The sequence below is a fragment of the Sebastes umbrosus genome, chromosome 20, assembly GCF_015220745.1.
Source record: "Sebastes umbrosus isolate fSebUmb1 chromosome 20, fSebUmb1.pri, whole genome shotgun sequence".
NCBI lineage: Eukaryota > Metazoa > Chordata > Actinopteri > Perciformes > Sebastidae > Sebastes > Sebastes umbrosus.
In genome coordinates this window covers 19,111,262-19,127,086 of record NC_051288.1, presented here as the reverse complement: position 1 = coordinate 19,127,086, position 15,825 = coordinate 19,111,262, and the positions used below count along the sequence as shown (strand labels likewise).

Genomic DNA, 15,825 nt, shown 5'->3' with positions numbered 1-15,825 from the left:
AGTGAGAAGTAGGATAATTTTCTCATAGACTTCTATACAATCAGACTTCTTTTTGCAACCAGAGGAGTCGCCCCCTGCTGGCTGTTAGAAAGAATGCAAGTTTAACGCTGTTCACTTTTCTGACCTGGAGGTTGCCACCTGAATCTGAGAAAAGCCAAATACTAGTATGTAAAAGTTGACAGAGCTGGCATCACTGTGGCTAACAGTCATAAACATGTGATTTTTCTGCTTGTCCTATCTATGTTTTGTTTTATCTAAACCACATCCTCTGTCTTTTTTGCACGCACAGATAGATACCATCACATAACAGCAGCTGAAATTACATCCTTAAACACTGACAGGGATTCAATAAGATAAAGCACGTTCAAGGCCCATCCCCTCATTTTATTTCCAACATACTGCATGATCCCGGCCGCCTTTAACCTTGGTCATATATATCACCCAAGACAGCTCTGATTATCATCCCATACATTAACGCTCTCTGGTGCTCGCCTGAGCCTTACATACCTATCAGCATGCAGGGCATGTCAGCTAACCCCTGACTCACTACCACATCCAACTGTGCTCATTTAAACACATTCATCATAGTCAAAAAAAAAAAAAGGCCTCAACACTATAAAGCTGCCCAAAGAGTTGGAACTTAAAAGGTGCTTTTAATGAAATAGATCTGAACTCACTCGCCACTCCACATCCTTTTCAGCTCAACACAAAAAGTGACAACGCAAACATTGAATTAATGCTCGTCGCTGTCACTGCAGGCCTTTGTGATGCGATCAGCACACTTTTAATTATTACAAGCCTCAGGAATACTGATGTTAAACAGGAACCTCGGAGCAGATAAGACTTTGGGTGAATAAAATAGAACTAACTACTCTCTGTGCAGTGTGTAAAAAATTGTTGCTCTGTATTTATTTGAAACAACGATCAAATAAAATAAGCCGTCCTTTTGAATAAGCCTATTGTACTTGTGTGAAAATGTTTATTGGAGTAACTCCAGTGCCTTCAAACTGCATCATGTTACTGAAAACACAATGAAAATATTGAAGGGCTGACATGATGATCACACACAACTCTCTGTGTAGCAGCCTTAGAAGAATGAATAGGAAACGGGCTGCTTTAGCACGCATCCATTATTCATTAAGCACTGTACTCCTCCATGTCAACAACCTCTGTAGTGACACAGCCAAAGCATTATTTCCTCTTTACTTTCGGTCTCATCTAGTCATACCCAGCTTTCGTCTCATATATGATCAGCTGCCTGTAAACTCTAAAACATCCAACAAAACACTTTATAATCCGACTATATTTGATGTCAGACTGTTAAAAGAACATGATCAAACACTGACGTTTCAGCAAAGACGAGGAGCCCAAGCTGCAGCCAGAAATGTTCCCAAAGCATTTTTTCCTTCTCGATACCGATTCCAATACCTGAACTTGTGTATCGGCTGATACCGAGTACCGATCCGATACTAGTGCGTTAAAAAGAATGTAGTTTTTGTCGAGAAACTTGAATAAATCCAGTTGTTTGAAGGAGATGTTTTCACAGTAATATAAAATAGATAATAGAGAGGGAGTTATGACCTGTTTAACTCTCTAACAAAAAACAGTATGCAAACAGTAATAAAGGGAGTGTAGGTTGAAGTATAAGGGATTTATTGTTTTATTTTGTTTTTTACAGTGGTATCGAGAATCATGGAATTTCACTGTCATTGGTATCAACTACTAAATTCCTGGTATCGTGACACATCAATACTCCACTTGAACCTGCCCGACCGGTACTGCACATGTCCAACCCTCAACAGAGATAGGAAAGAAGTGAGATGGCTCACTCGTTAGCTACTTCCATCATCAGAAAAAACGGTCACTGCATCGGAAATCGATGATGGAAGTAACTAATGAGTGAGCCATCTCGCTTCTTTCTCATCTCTGTTGAGAGCTGCACATGCACAGTATGAATCGGTCAGGGTGTACGGAGCGGTGTAGCGTAAATGAGCTGATAAATTATATAATGTGATATCGGATCGTGGATAGACTCGCGTACTCGACAATACCCGATCCAGCATTTCAGGCTGTATCGGATGCATATCCGACACTGTACTGGTATCGGAAAAAATCATTGCATGTGCTGATATACTGCACAGGAAACAAACTATCTGACATTACAGGCAGAGGCTGATAACTATCCGGCATTACACGCAGAGGCTGATAACATAAAACACAAGGCTGGGTGGGACCTTGATGCATCTCCAACTGGCTTTATAGTTTATGGTGCTGAAGAAATGAGGGGAGATAATGACTCTTTCTATATGCACCATCGCCATCCGAGACACAGCCACTCACAGCCCGCTGCTTTTGGAATCAATTAAAATCCACTTTACATGTTTACATCCGAGCAGGAACATTGAAGTTCAATAATGTTTGAGGGGAGTATTTTAGGGGGACATTAAACAACGAAAAGACTAGTAAAAAAACATCAGTGATTCCATGTGTGAACACATGTACAACAGTAAGCCTCAGTTTCGCACTATCTGCGTCATCTTGTAACTCCAGAGACATGATCGTAAACATCAAGCTATCTAGGAACGAGTGGGTGTGACTTCTTATGTGCATATAAGAAGACTGCATCTCAGATTCTAGATCAAACAAACAGCCTTCAAGGAAAATCCACAATAGCTGAATATTTTTTTCCTTCCTGGCTGTCAAAGTGATATTAAGCATGTTTTTCTCAATCTGTGGGTCACCCTTTGTTTTCCACAGAAAGCCTAATATTTGTTTTTCCTCATCGTTCATTCAGATAAAATAAAGTGGACTGAAACATGTTTCAAGCCAGAGCTGGAGATGTTTGCTTTCACTTCAGTTAGAATCAGGCCACATAGCGCAGGGATTTAATCTCTTCTGGGCTCCACCCTGCTTTCCCTGAGCAGGTCACAAAATTAGGTTGCCATATTTTGGCCTAAAAAAACAAAAAAAAAAGAAAGTCTGAGCTCCATTGAATATGAGTTATCATGTTAAAATCTGTCAACATGCTGCCCCCACAAGCAGCTGATGTTAAGTATGGGACTGTGCGATTATAACACAAAAAAGCTCTTGGCAGACTACTGCCTTTTTTTGCTATTTCTACAAGCTAAAAAAAAAAAAAAAAAAGCAGACAAAAACATACAAAGCTTTTCAACAATGTGTTTCTCCCCCTTCGGAGACTCATAAAACAACTGCAAGGTCACCAGCTCAATCTCCACAAAACGTTTCTTTTAAGAGCTTTGTGGTGTACTTTGTAATGCGCTCATGTAGCGACTGACAGAAATACAATAGAGAAACTATGTGTTGCCTGGAGGGGAGAATACACCCATATTACTACTGGGCAGCTGTTGTGGAGTGACATCATGCAGTACGTCTCTTATTCAAACCAGAAGGGCTTGACCTAGTGGTTCCCAACCTGGGGTTCGGGGATAAATCTGAGGGGTCACAAAATGATTACAGGGACCAAGATATATTTCTGTGGCACTAAATTATGTTTAACTGTCTGGACTTTTCTCTGCATTTGCCTTGCAAAACACTTTGACCTCTTCAGGCCTCTAGTGAAACAGGAGGAGACAGAAATCTCTCTTTGATCCAGGGCCACGCTAAGGCAATAACCTGGTCACAAGCATTTCCTTTCCTCGTCGTCTCCTGGATTTACATTTACCACAACGGCTAACAATGAGTACACCAGAATATACTCCATTTCCCAGTGTCGTAGTCAAGACCACCTAAACCGAGACCAAGGCAGGAAGACCGAGTCAAGACCAGACCGGACCAGTGCGTGTCCCAACATTGCATGACACACTTAGAATAAAATGTGGAACATATACACCATATAGGCACTCCTCAAAATGATCTGAAAGCTCCACATTCCCATAAAAACACCCACAGAAAACAAATGAAGATTCCTCTCCATTCACCTCTTTTATTGCTGTATGTATGTACAGTATACTCCATACATGTGTGTATGTAGAAGTGTACCATGAGAAATGTCTCAGCAGAGATGAATTTTATGCGCAGGAATTTTCCTTTGTTTTTTATGAACAATCACAGTAATGATTAACAAATAAATCAGGAAATGCACAAGCAATTTAGTGATATCCCTGCAGTTGTGGTCTTGATTAGTCTTTGAAATAAAATCCAGAGTCCTCTTTGCCTGAGGCCGAGACAAGACCGAGTCAAAATGCGGTCGATTCCGTGAAGAGACCAAGACCGGTGGTCTAGAGACCAAGATTTCACTGTCATTTCCAATTCCAACTTCAATATTGCAATCAAATGTCTTGTTTTGTCCGAGCAAAAGTCAAAACCCCAAAATATTGAATTCACTATAATGTAAGGCCACAAAAAAAACAGCAAATTCTCACATTTGACACGGAGTCTTCAAATCTTCGGCTGAAAATACATGACTTTAATGAATCATCAAAATCAGTGCTGCAACTAAAGCTTGTTTTTGTCCTCAACTCAAAGATATTCAGTTTACTGTCATAGAGGAGTAAAGAAACCAGAAAATATTCACATTTAAGAAGCTGGAATCAGAGAATTTTTCTTTTTTTTTCTCAAAAAACATACTCAAACCTCTTAATTTATTATCAGAATAGTTGGCGATTCATTTAATAGTTGACAAATAATCAACTAATCGTTGCAACTCTAATCAAAATAGTTTCAGATTGGAGTTCTTTCCATCGACTAATCACTTAATTGGCTAATTATTGCAGCTCTAGTTGACTCCTCGGTCAGACAGAAGGGTTTTGAATGGGTTGTAGCACTATATTGAAATGACAGATTGGTTTAATTTTAACTTCTCCTCCAAAGATTATGTCTCTTTTGGGTCTCATGTGCTCGGCCTTCCTAACAATGCTTCCTTTGAGCAGATGGTGGGTGAGTTCTGACGCATCTGAAATTGGAGGAACCTTGATCTCTGTCCAGCTGTTTCAGCGCTGCAGTGGCCCAGCTGAGTTTTAAACACAGCTGATGGTAAACAAACACAAATCTGCACAGCTTGAGTTTGTACATATATCAATCACGAGCCACAGCGGTGCATCGCTCGCTTTCCCTGGCAGCCACAACAGTAGTGCTGCGTGGCCCTGGGTGTAACACGGATCAGATGGTGAGGGGGGGGGGTGTTTTTGTGGGCTGCAGGTGGCTGTTTGCACAGCCGTGGACTGTCCTTGCAGCGGCCATGTGTTTAATAGGGAGACACACCTTCTTAGTGTCACCGAGGTCCCATGTCCTTGTGATGCTTCGGGGTTTTCCAGATCCTATCCTCCAAACAGGAAGCAATACCCCGCTCACATGCTCCGTTTCTGCTTTCCCTGGTTTTGCTTTTACTGTTGTTATTCTGGTTTCCAATCACAGTTTATAGCTTTAAACACAACGTCACATTTAATACAAGCTGTACAACTCCTCCCACTAATCATTATGTTTTTAATCCATTTGCCTGGTTAAGTGAGGGTTAAATTTCCCTCACTCTGCATGAATATGTTTTATCTTTACTAAATAATTTAAGCATGACGCCAAAATCCAAAGGATGACTGCGGGGTTTGCATTCTGTAGCACTGGCCGCAAGCACAAACAAGCCTACGATTGCAACACACTGCAGCTTAATGTGCTATAACAAGCTTCCACTAAGACGAGCAGAAAAATAACTAATGCTGTTTGTATCAAATGTGAGATCTTATGACTATATGTGTAATTCATGAGCTCTTCTACGAGGCTGGCTGGAACCATTTCTTGCCTGCAAATATCTCACAAGTTCTGGGTCAGACCAGGCTCATCCCTAATTGTCGTGACTTTACACCAATTAGTTCCTTCTCCGCCTATTTGAGGGAGAAAAAAAAAGAAGCGCACCTTCAAGCAGAGTATAGTTAATGCGGCTGCAGCCTCGGAGAGCGCACTGCACAGCGTGGAGTCTCGCAGCTCAAAGTTAAGAGTGTTTTCCAAGACTTACAGAGAGGAGGCGGGTGGATAGATGGAGGGTGGGCGAGCTGCGGGGATTTACTCCGGGCTGGCAATTTGAGGTTTACACCCAGCAGGTGTGTGCGCAACTCGTTCCTCTCCACCTTCGCTGTGGATTTCATTAATCACCACATCTGTTCGTTTTCGCACAGCACACCCACGCTCAAATAACGTGCACTTCACAAGCGTTCCAATATGCCTTTTTTTACAGTTCTAACTATAGCCGGAAAAAAACTAGAGAAGAACATCTTGGCAGTGTGTTTAACGCAGGTTGGAAATAGCTATACTGCAATTATGAACCTGTTGAGTTTTTGCACCATTTTATTTGGAGACTTATACAAACAACTTATCCTCTCCCAGCGAAATACAACCTTGCACGATACACAGTTGATATTCTCACTCCTGAGACCCCACAAGGAGAATTTAACCGGAGTCAGATATGAATTGTAACGAGACGAAAGCCAAAATCAATCTGCCGACAGCACTCAGCGGTTATTTCTTCCTGCGTCCTTACACGGTCTCATTTGTCTCGGCGTGACTGTTTGTTTATTTCAATGCATCCTCATTAGCTTCTGCCACAGTAATTGCCATTCTTCCCCGGAGTCTATATACTGTGTAATTGAAATGGAATTCACGCTGTATTATCACAGACAGACTGTTTATGTATGAGACTAAAGACAGTAAAATCAAGGTGAATGAGGAAACGTCACGTGGCTGCTGCATCATTATGAAACTGAAAGACTAGTTTAATGCAGCCAGGTGTGATGTTACGATGAATCTGGTTCTTAAAATTAGAGCTACAACATGTAATTGATTAGTTGTCAAGTATTAAATTAATCACAAACTATTTTGATAACTGATTTTGAGTCATTTTTTATGAAAATAAGTCAAAATTCTCTGATTTCAGCTTCTTAAATGTGAATATTTTCTGGTTTCTTTACTCCTCTGTGACAGTAAGTTTCTGACATTTTACAGACCAAACATCTTATCGATTAATCGAGCAAATAATCAACAGATTAATCGACAGTGAATATAATCGTTTGTTGCAGCACTACTTAAAATGTGTAATATATAGTTGATTGTCGGTTTAAGTGTGTTTTAAGTGGTTAGTCTATGCTAACTTGGCATGTCCGACATGTTTGGCCCGAGTATAAAAGTTAGACTGAAGAGAAGTCAGGTGTCTCTGTTGTCTTTTTAATGGAAAGGAGCAGAACTGATCATTGTTTAGCAAAAACTGGAACTCACAGCAAACTGTTACGCATTTCAGTGATGCACCATATGGACAGTGAGGAGCTGATCTGGCAACCCTTTTTTTGGCTTCTTAATAGAGCTGCAACGATTAATCGATTAGTTGTCAACTATTAAATTAATCGCCAACTATTTTGATAATTTATTAATCGGTTTGAGTTCTTTTTTTAAGAAGAAAAAGTCTAAATTATCTGATTCCAGCTTCTTTAATGTGAATATTTTCTGGTTTCTTTACTCCTCTATGACAGTAAACTGAATATCTTTGAACAAAACAAGACATTTGAGGACTTCATCTTGAGCTTTGGGAAACACTGAACGACATTTTTTACAATTTTCTAGCATTTTATAAATCAAAACACTAATTGATTAATAGAGAAGAAGGTTAAACTGACAATGAAAATAATCGTTAGATGCAGCCCTACTTGTTAGAACTTTGTACTCAAAATGAGATAAGAATCATAAGAGTCAAGAGTCTTATTGTCAGGAGGGACAGAAGTTAAACTTTCCACATTGAAATTTGCCTTCTTTTTCCTCATCTGTTGATACTAGAGGCAGCCTTGCTCGGTCTGCAGTACCCGTCTGTCCCTGTCAGATAGACTACAAGATTTATTAGAAGTCATTTAGCAGCGTCTCTCTGACATTGATGAACTCATTGATGAGCTGTATGGCCCAAAATACAGTAACACAGGGCTGCAACTAATGATTATGATCTTCATCGATTATAATCTGCAGATTATTTTCTCGATTAATCGTTTGGTCTATAAATTTCAGAAAATAATGAAAAATGTTTACCCCAGTTCCTCAAAATCCAAGGTGATGTCTTTAAATGTCTTGTTTTGTCAGTCCAAAACCCAAAGATATTCACTTTAATATGATATAAAACAGAGAAAAAGCAGGTAATCTCCATATTTGAGAGGCTGAAAACAGCATTTTCTGACATTTTTGCATGAAAACTACTTTAACGATTAATCGATTATGAAAATAGTTGGCGATTATTTTTCTGTAGATCAACTAATTAGTCGACTAATCGTTGCAGGTCTCAGCAAAGCATTTAACCCACAGTATCTGTCCATACAGGTCCTACAGTATAAGCACCAAACGCTAAAAAAAAGGGAAACGTTACCACAAAAGTATGCAGAATTATTTTCAGAGACTATTTCCTGTTTCATAATGATGACTAAATTAAAGTCACTTCTCGAATGTCGGCTGTCAAAGTCCCAAAGTTCTCTTTAAGTTAACGGTAAGTGGAGCACAATCTTGATGGTGTCTCGGTTCATTTAACTTTTCATTTCCATAAATGTCATACTCGGTTCATCTCCCCTTCCCTTCACTTCACCCAGCAGTTAATCTGCTCCAAGGATGCTGCTGTGGTTGCTGACCCTGACCTCTGACCTTCCCCTGGGAGAGACCTTTCCTATGGAGATTAACATCATGTCCAACTGTATTTCAAACCACTACTAAATTAAAAACCAGTACAGCCAACAGTACTACCTTTAGCAAACCAAAATCGTAACCTCAGCATCACAGGGCTGCAACTAATGACTATTTTCATTATCGATTAATCTGTCAATTATTTTCTCGATTAATCGTTTGGTCTATAAATTTCAAAAAATAGTGAAAAATGGTCACCCCAGTTTCTCAAAATCCAAGGTGATGTCTTTAAATGTCTTGTTTTGTCAGTCCAAAACCCAAAAATATTCACTTTAATATGATATAAAACCATATTTGAGAACTACTCCAACGATTAATCAATTAGCAAAATAGTTTGCGATTATTTTTCTGTCGACCAACTAATTAGTCGACTAATCGTTGCGGCTCTCAGCACAGCATTTAACCCACAGAATCTGTCCACACAGACCAGCAAACGCTAAACAAAAAGGGGAAAGTGACAAACAAAATGCTGAATTATTTTCACTATGAGACCAGTTCCTGTTTCATAATGACGACTTAATTAAAATCTCTTCTCCAATGTCGGCTGTCAAAAGTCCCAAAGTTCTCTTTAAGTTAACGGTAAGTGGAGCACAATCTTGATGGTGTCTCGGTTCATTTAACTTTTCATTTCCATAAATGTCATACTCTTAATCTGCTCCAAGGATGCTGCTGTGGTTGCTGACCCTGACCTCTGACCTTTCCCCTGGGAGAGACCTTTCCTATGGATATTAACATCATGTCCAATGATAACTGTATTTCAAACCACTAAATTAAAAACCAGTGCAGCCAACACTACTAAAATCTTAACCTCAAAAACACCATGAAGAGTCCTCCCTACAGTAACAAGTCTTAGCAGATCCATCCATGATATCTGGAGTAGCCTCAACGACATGTTGAAACTGGCTCTGAAACTGCAGCCCACACAACACAAGCAGTCAGACACCGAATAGGAAGAAAAACATTGATCATCTTTCATTCAAGACAATATAGAAATGAGGAAAAATGAAGAAGACCACGAGGACAGAAACTCCAAACGCTTATTTCCATGAACCCACATTGGCACAAGAGGTTGATCCAAGTCGCTGCAGGTTGTCAACCAGACAATCAACACACGATAAAACATTAAGGATGAATATGATCTGCTGAAATGGAGGAAAACCCTCCACCGTGCGCTGCTGTGCGTAACGGACAGGTAGGTGGAAAATGACCTGGCAGCCAAAATGAGATGCAAAACAAGACACGAGAGCGTGTATGACATAAAGTAATGGTATCACTCACCTTGATGGCAGCGACATTAAGTCCAGATTGTGTTGGAGAAGGCGAGGCAGCGATGCCTCAGTCGGTTGTTGCCGCCGCCTGTCAACCGGAGAGAGGAGGAGTTTGTGTTTACTCCAACAAAACACAACCGGCTGTCAGAGAGAAAGCACACACGGCTGGTCCTCCTCCTCCTCCTCCTCCTCCTCTTCCAACACTGGTTAGATGAAGAAACAGAGACACGCTCTGGCCACAACCTTTATTACAACATGTGTGTGCTTCTCTGTGGGTGGAATAAATCCTGTTGGAATAAAACTTTGGGTTATTATTTAATCATACTCATATTTTATGAGTTGTATGAGTGTATTATAATGAGTTTGGGATTTAATATGTTTTATATATATAAGATTGACATCATTTGTAATATAATTTAACAGTACTTCTTTATTACCTCTACCTAAATAATATAAACAATATTCACAATGTCAAAAATTAAAATATAATACGGTATGGAATTTAAAATAATAATAATAATAATAATAATAATAATAATAACAACAACAACAACAATACTACTACTACTAATAATAATAATAATAATAATAATAATTATTATTATTATTATTATTATTATTGGTTCAAAAATCACACTCATTATTATGATTTGAATGAGTTACATGAGTGTATTATAATGAGTTTGGGATTTAATATCTTTTATATAAGATTGACATAATTTGTAATATAATTTAACAGTGCTTCTTTATTACGTCTACCTAAATAATATTAACAGTATTCACTAAATTGAAAGTAGGGTACGGAATTTTAAATAATAATAATAATAATAATAATAATAATAATAATAATAATAATAATGATAATAACAACAACAACAACAACAATACTACTACTACTAATAATAATAATAATAATAACAATAATAATAAATGATAATAATAATAATAATAATAATAATAATTATAATTATAATTATAATTATAATAATAATAATAATAAAAACAACATACAATTATTTTTGAAACATTTTCTGTAGGACTTTGAGGAAGATGTCATTTTAACCAAATGAATAAGTTAGGACCTCTAAATCTCAATAATGTGATCATGTAATGTGTATGAGAGAACTAAATATAACCCTGCTGCTAAAATTATGAACTTTATGCTCATTATAATTACACTGTACGGAAGCACTGAGAGGCAAGTGAAAATTTTTTTTTTTTCTTGGTGATCCATTTTCTAAGTATGTTATAAAGTGTTTTCTCTCTTGTGTTTATGACTCGAGAACAGGTGAATAAACAGATTTTTTCAGGATAATCTTTCTAAGCTTCTTAAATTGTTATTTTTCATTTGCGAAACAGGTGGGGGAAAAAAAGCTTTATAAAGTGTTTGCTATTGTAATACTCATTTCGGCTTCAAGAGGCTGAAGTGCACCACTAACCCCATGTTCTAAATGGGACTAAAAGCATTCAATGTTTTCTTCAAGGTGAGTTTTAATTTCTCCATGCCAAAGAGCGTATATTTTCAAGAAGTGAAAGTCAGTTGTTCGTTCCATTGCAAAATCAGCGCCCAGCAGCAAAGCTACGCTCCCGCAATTTTAGACTGAAAGCGACTACCAGACGCCAGTAAAACGTCCGTCTACAAAGTGCTGACAAAAGAAAATAAAATTATTTTTATTCTATTGTCATTTTCTACCAAAGTGGCCTGTGTCGAACAATAAAATATTATAAATATAATAAGCGTTTTGAGTATTACAACTACAAACACTTAGAAAACTTATTGTAATAAAAGAAAATTTCATCTGCCCAAACTTGTTTTTATTTCAAAAACATTTAAATTATCCAGCAAAACTATTTCCCCACCTGTTTCACAGATGAAAAAAATTAAATAATTAAGTAAGTTAGAAAGATTATCCTGGCAAAATCTTTTTTCACCTGAATTTTTCTCACTTGCCTCTCAGGGCTTCCATAACCCAGAGGTAAGAGGATTGGTAGAAACATTTTTGTAAAATCATAAAGAGATTCTCGATGATTACCGAGAACCGGGAAGTCTTGAAGCTTCATAGCTCCATTGAAGCTGGGAAAAGAGAGCACTCTTCCTGCCTTCATTGTGTGCCATAAATCAATGGCACCAACCAGGTGGCATACAGTGTAAAATGACACAGTTATAGAGGCCAAAGGTCGGTTTTCTCTGCGTTTTTCCTCTTTATTTATAGTATTAATGTCTCAAATTTGAACTGGAAATCACTTGAAAATGTGGCACTAATAACCTCTCTAATCCTGAACCAAAAATATCCTCACGCCTTCTGTCATCATGGCTTTAGTGCGTCATTGATGACACATACATGTGATCAGATGATCATTCCTCTTCCAGTAACTTTTCCTTTTATAGTGACACAGGTAAATAATTAATCTGCATTATGTTTTATGACCCTACAATTTCAAGAACAGGACTTTGAATCCAAGACTGTGAACGTGGTTCCCTCAGAGTGCACCAAAGGGCGTGTGTAGACACTGAACAACAGGAAAAATAGATAGCGTCTCTATAGATAATAGAAATATTTCTTTTTAAAGAGCGTCTTTTGCATGTCCTGAAGTTGCTTTGTTGAGCTTTAAATGTGTATTCATCGTTAGTACTGGCCCCCTCAGACAATATTTCACATCGTCACAAAGCAGATATGATTTTCCTTTGCGGTCTGAGACCAGACATGACACCGTTACGTTTAAACTGTTGAGGAAACTGGTGTCCTACCATGACAACCAGCTCTGTGTTTTCCTTTCAAACCAAAGGTCACTGCCGTAATCAAGAGACTTTATGACCAGCAATCCACTCCCACCCAGGAAGGTAACTCATAAGCGGAATCTTTAGAGGATCAGAGGGTCGTAATCTGCTTCTGAGGCTTCATCAGAGCTTTAGAGAAGAGATGCTGGGATTTAGATTTAACTAGTGCAACTGGAATACAGCGATAATGCCTTCCACTCAGAAGACTTTGCATTTCTTGTGCAGTAAGCTGGTCACTGTCATATCTGTTGGGGTATTGGGGTTCTGCATGTCAACAAAGTGGTCTGAGACGACCATGGAGTGCACACAAGTTGGAACTGACTTCTCCAATGGAAGTGCTGTGGTCACTTTGGAGGTTTTTTATGGGATTGTGGACAGAGACCATTGCCCCTCGTTTGGAGGTCTGGACACTTTTCAAGGTACAGTAGATATTTTCTCACTTACATACCTCTAGAATCTGTAAACATGCTGATAGTTTTGGTTTTATTTCCCTCCATCTCTGATATTCCTGCCTACAAACAACATTATTCATAATAATAATAATAATAATAATAAACTTTATTTATATAGCACTTTTCAAAAACAAGTTTACAAAGTGCTTCAAAGACACAACAGAAAATAAACAGTGCGGTTGCAAATCATTAAATAAAAGTTGAATTAATATCTGAAATCAAAAGAGAAACTAATTAAAAGCCGTTTTATAAAAATTAGTTTCTAAAAGAGTTTTAAAAGAGGACACTGATGTAGCTACTCTGTTAAAAGGTAACCCGATAATAACGCGTTAACGCAAATTCGTTTTTGACACCACTAATTTCTTTAACGCATTAACGCAACTTTCGATTTTTAGGTTGTGGCGTGCTCAGTTTTATAGCTAGAGTGAAGATACTGGTATCATATGAAACAAGAAAATCTAAGGAATCCTAAATTTACGCTGAATTTTGGCGAGGAAAAACTGGCATGGCCATTTTCAAAGGGGTCCCTTGACCTCTGACCTCAAGATATGTGAATGAAAATGGGTTCTATGGGTACCCACGAGTCTCCCCTTTACATACATGCCCACTTTATGATAATCACATGCAGTTTGGGGCAAGTCATAGTCAAGTCAGCACACTGACACACTGACAGCTGTTGTTGCTTGTTGCGCCTGAGTTTGCCATGTTATGATGTGAGCATATTTTTTATGCTAAATGCAGTACCTGTGAGGGTTTCTGGACAGTATTTGTCAATGTTTTGCGTTGTTAATTGATTTCCAATAATAAATATATACATACATTTGCATATTTGCCCACTCCCATGTTGATAAGAGTATTAAATACTTGACAAATCTCCATTTAAGATACATTTTGAACAGATAAAAAAATGTGCGATTACTTTGCGATTAATCACGATTAACTATGGACGATTATGCGATTAATCGTGATTAAATATCTTAAATGACTGACTTCTCAAAAACCATAAGGCCTGCTCACATGGTTTCATCAGTGTGTCATATAATGTAATGCATGTAAGCTCTACTAAACTATATAACCATAATGTTCTTGTACTGTGTTTGTGTGTGTGTAGTGATTCCTAAGTTGGTAGAAACAGGAGTTACCCCTCTCGTCCTGCACTCTGTGGTTTCGATCCTGTTGGCCTTGTGTCTGCTGTGTTCTGCCTGCAGCTTCCTCATCTCCCTCTACAACAGCGTCAGCAACCCTTATGAGACCTACATGGGGCCTATTGGCGTCTACGTCTTCAGCTCGCTCAGCGGTAAGTGACACAAACGTTAGAGCATCTGGGAGTGACAGAAGTGGAATTTGACAAAAACAAACCAGCATCTCTTTCTCCTGCAGCATGTTTGTCCATCTTGGTCCTCATAATATTTGCGCTGAACGTCACCCTGACCAGCATGGCAGAGGACTTGGTAAAGAACTTCGCCGGGGTGATTCCAGCAGACCTGAGGAACAAGTCTACAGAGATGCAGCTGGGATACTACCTGGTCATCATTTACACCGTGCTCTCTCTGTTCGCCATTGCTTTGATCTACATGTACGAACACGCCGCCTACACACAGAGGAGAGAACAGCAGAGGCCTACAGAGGACGCACCCAAAGAGATAATGATGTACTAGTGGCCTGTAATGGAGTCAGTGACATTGATAAGTTGATCATCAAGACTTTCTGGAGTAACTTACTGTAATGGAGAATTACAGACAGAAATCAACAGCTATACATAAACCCAATGAGATTATTTGTGTGTGTGTGTGTGTATGCGTCTCTGAAACAATACAATAAATAAGTGAATGTAAATAAAGTAATGAGATTATGTTGTTCCACTTTTATGTTAAAGGATGAATTAAAAAAATAAATACAGCCAATTTTTGAGTACATTTTTGGGGAAAATGTAAAGGTTAAATAAAAAAAAAGAAGAGGATTAGAGAGATTGAGGAGAAAAGTGGTAGGAGGCATATGGGAATGAATTGATCTCTGCTGCCCTCTATCTTTGAGATGATGTAAATGCAAAAAGACGTATCCCTGAAACAGGAGTACAAGTGAAAATTGTTTTTATGTTTTTTTGTTTTATTAGTCTTATTTTAATTATGGGTTATTTCAGTAAAAGTGTCTGACTAAAGAAAGACATAATGCAAAGTAATAATAGCAGTCATATAGCTTCAAATCTCTCCAGCAGGGCACACTGACACAGGACTCACATACTTGGATTCTCACAGGCATTCCCATGACTGGAAAACTGGAAAACCGACTTTGGACAGACCAGTGGTTCCTAAAGAAATTTGCACCACCAAAAAATGTGTTAATTTGAGTTCATTTCAAATTGGATGTTATTTTTACACCATAGAAATATATAAAATTGGTTATTGTTACAATAATATTTTCATAAAATTGATCTGTCAGTGTTTAGGTATGGTCAAGTTTGTAACTATTCAACTAGTTATCCATTAGGCTACTTTTAGTTATCTATCTGTTACATTTAGGCTAATTGTAATGAATAAATATCGAAATACCTAAACTAGAGCTGTTTCAACAGGTTATCCATTACCTTTAGCTCGCAATTTTGACTGTTTATTCATTAATATTGCTATCAATTTCAAACATTTATCATTAGCTATTTTTAGCTTTAACTATTTTG

General features: G+C 38.1%; 2 protein-coding genes across 5 annotated transcripts in view; one reads left to right on the top strand and one right to left on the bottom strand.

Moving 5' to 3' along the window:
* The window catches only part of ptprea (protein tyrosine phosphatase receptor type Ea), a 69,631-nt gene extending 59,563 nt beyond the window's left edge, over positions 1–10,068 (bottom strand). The window contains exon 1 of one of the 4 annotated variants that reach the window (XM_037753985.1): positions 9,931–10,068. The gene's annotated coding sequence lies outside the window, so the exon portion shown is untranslated. The remainder of the gene's footprint in view (positions 1–9,930) is intronic. The other 3 variants (XM_037753982.1, XM_037753987.1, XM_037753986.1) reach the window with 3 other exon arrangements.
* A 2,818-nt stretch (positions 10,069–12,886) lies between these two features.
* Positions 12,887–14,961, top strand: LOC119478939 (clarin-3). Its single transcript, XM_037754041.1, has 3 exons — positions 12,887–13,118; positions 14,263–14,448; positions 14,532–14,961. Exons 1-3 carry the CDS (start codon positions 12,887–12,889, stop codon positions 14,807–14,809), a joined length of 696 nt encoding a protein of 231 aa, XP_037609969.1. The 3' UTR covers positions 14,810–14,961.
* Positions 14,962–15,825: the final 864 nt, after the last annotated feature.

Coding starts and splice junctions, on each gene's coding strand:
- LOC119478939 (XM_037754041.1), top strand. CDS start 12,887: ATGCCTTCCACTCAGAAGACTTTGCATTTCTTGTGCAGTAAGCTGGTC. Junction 13,119..14,262: donor AGGTCTGGACACTTTTCAAG/GTACAGTAGATA, acceptor GTGTGTGTGTAG/TGATTCCTAAGTTGGTAGAA. Junction 14,449..14,531: donor CGTCTTCAGCTCGCTCAGCG/GTAAGTGACACA, acceptor TTTCTCCTGCAG/CATGTTTGTCCATCTTGGTC.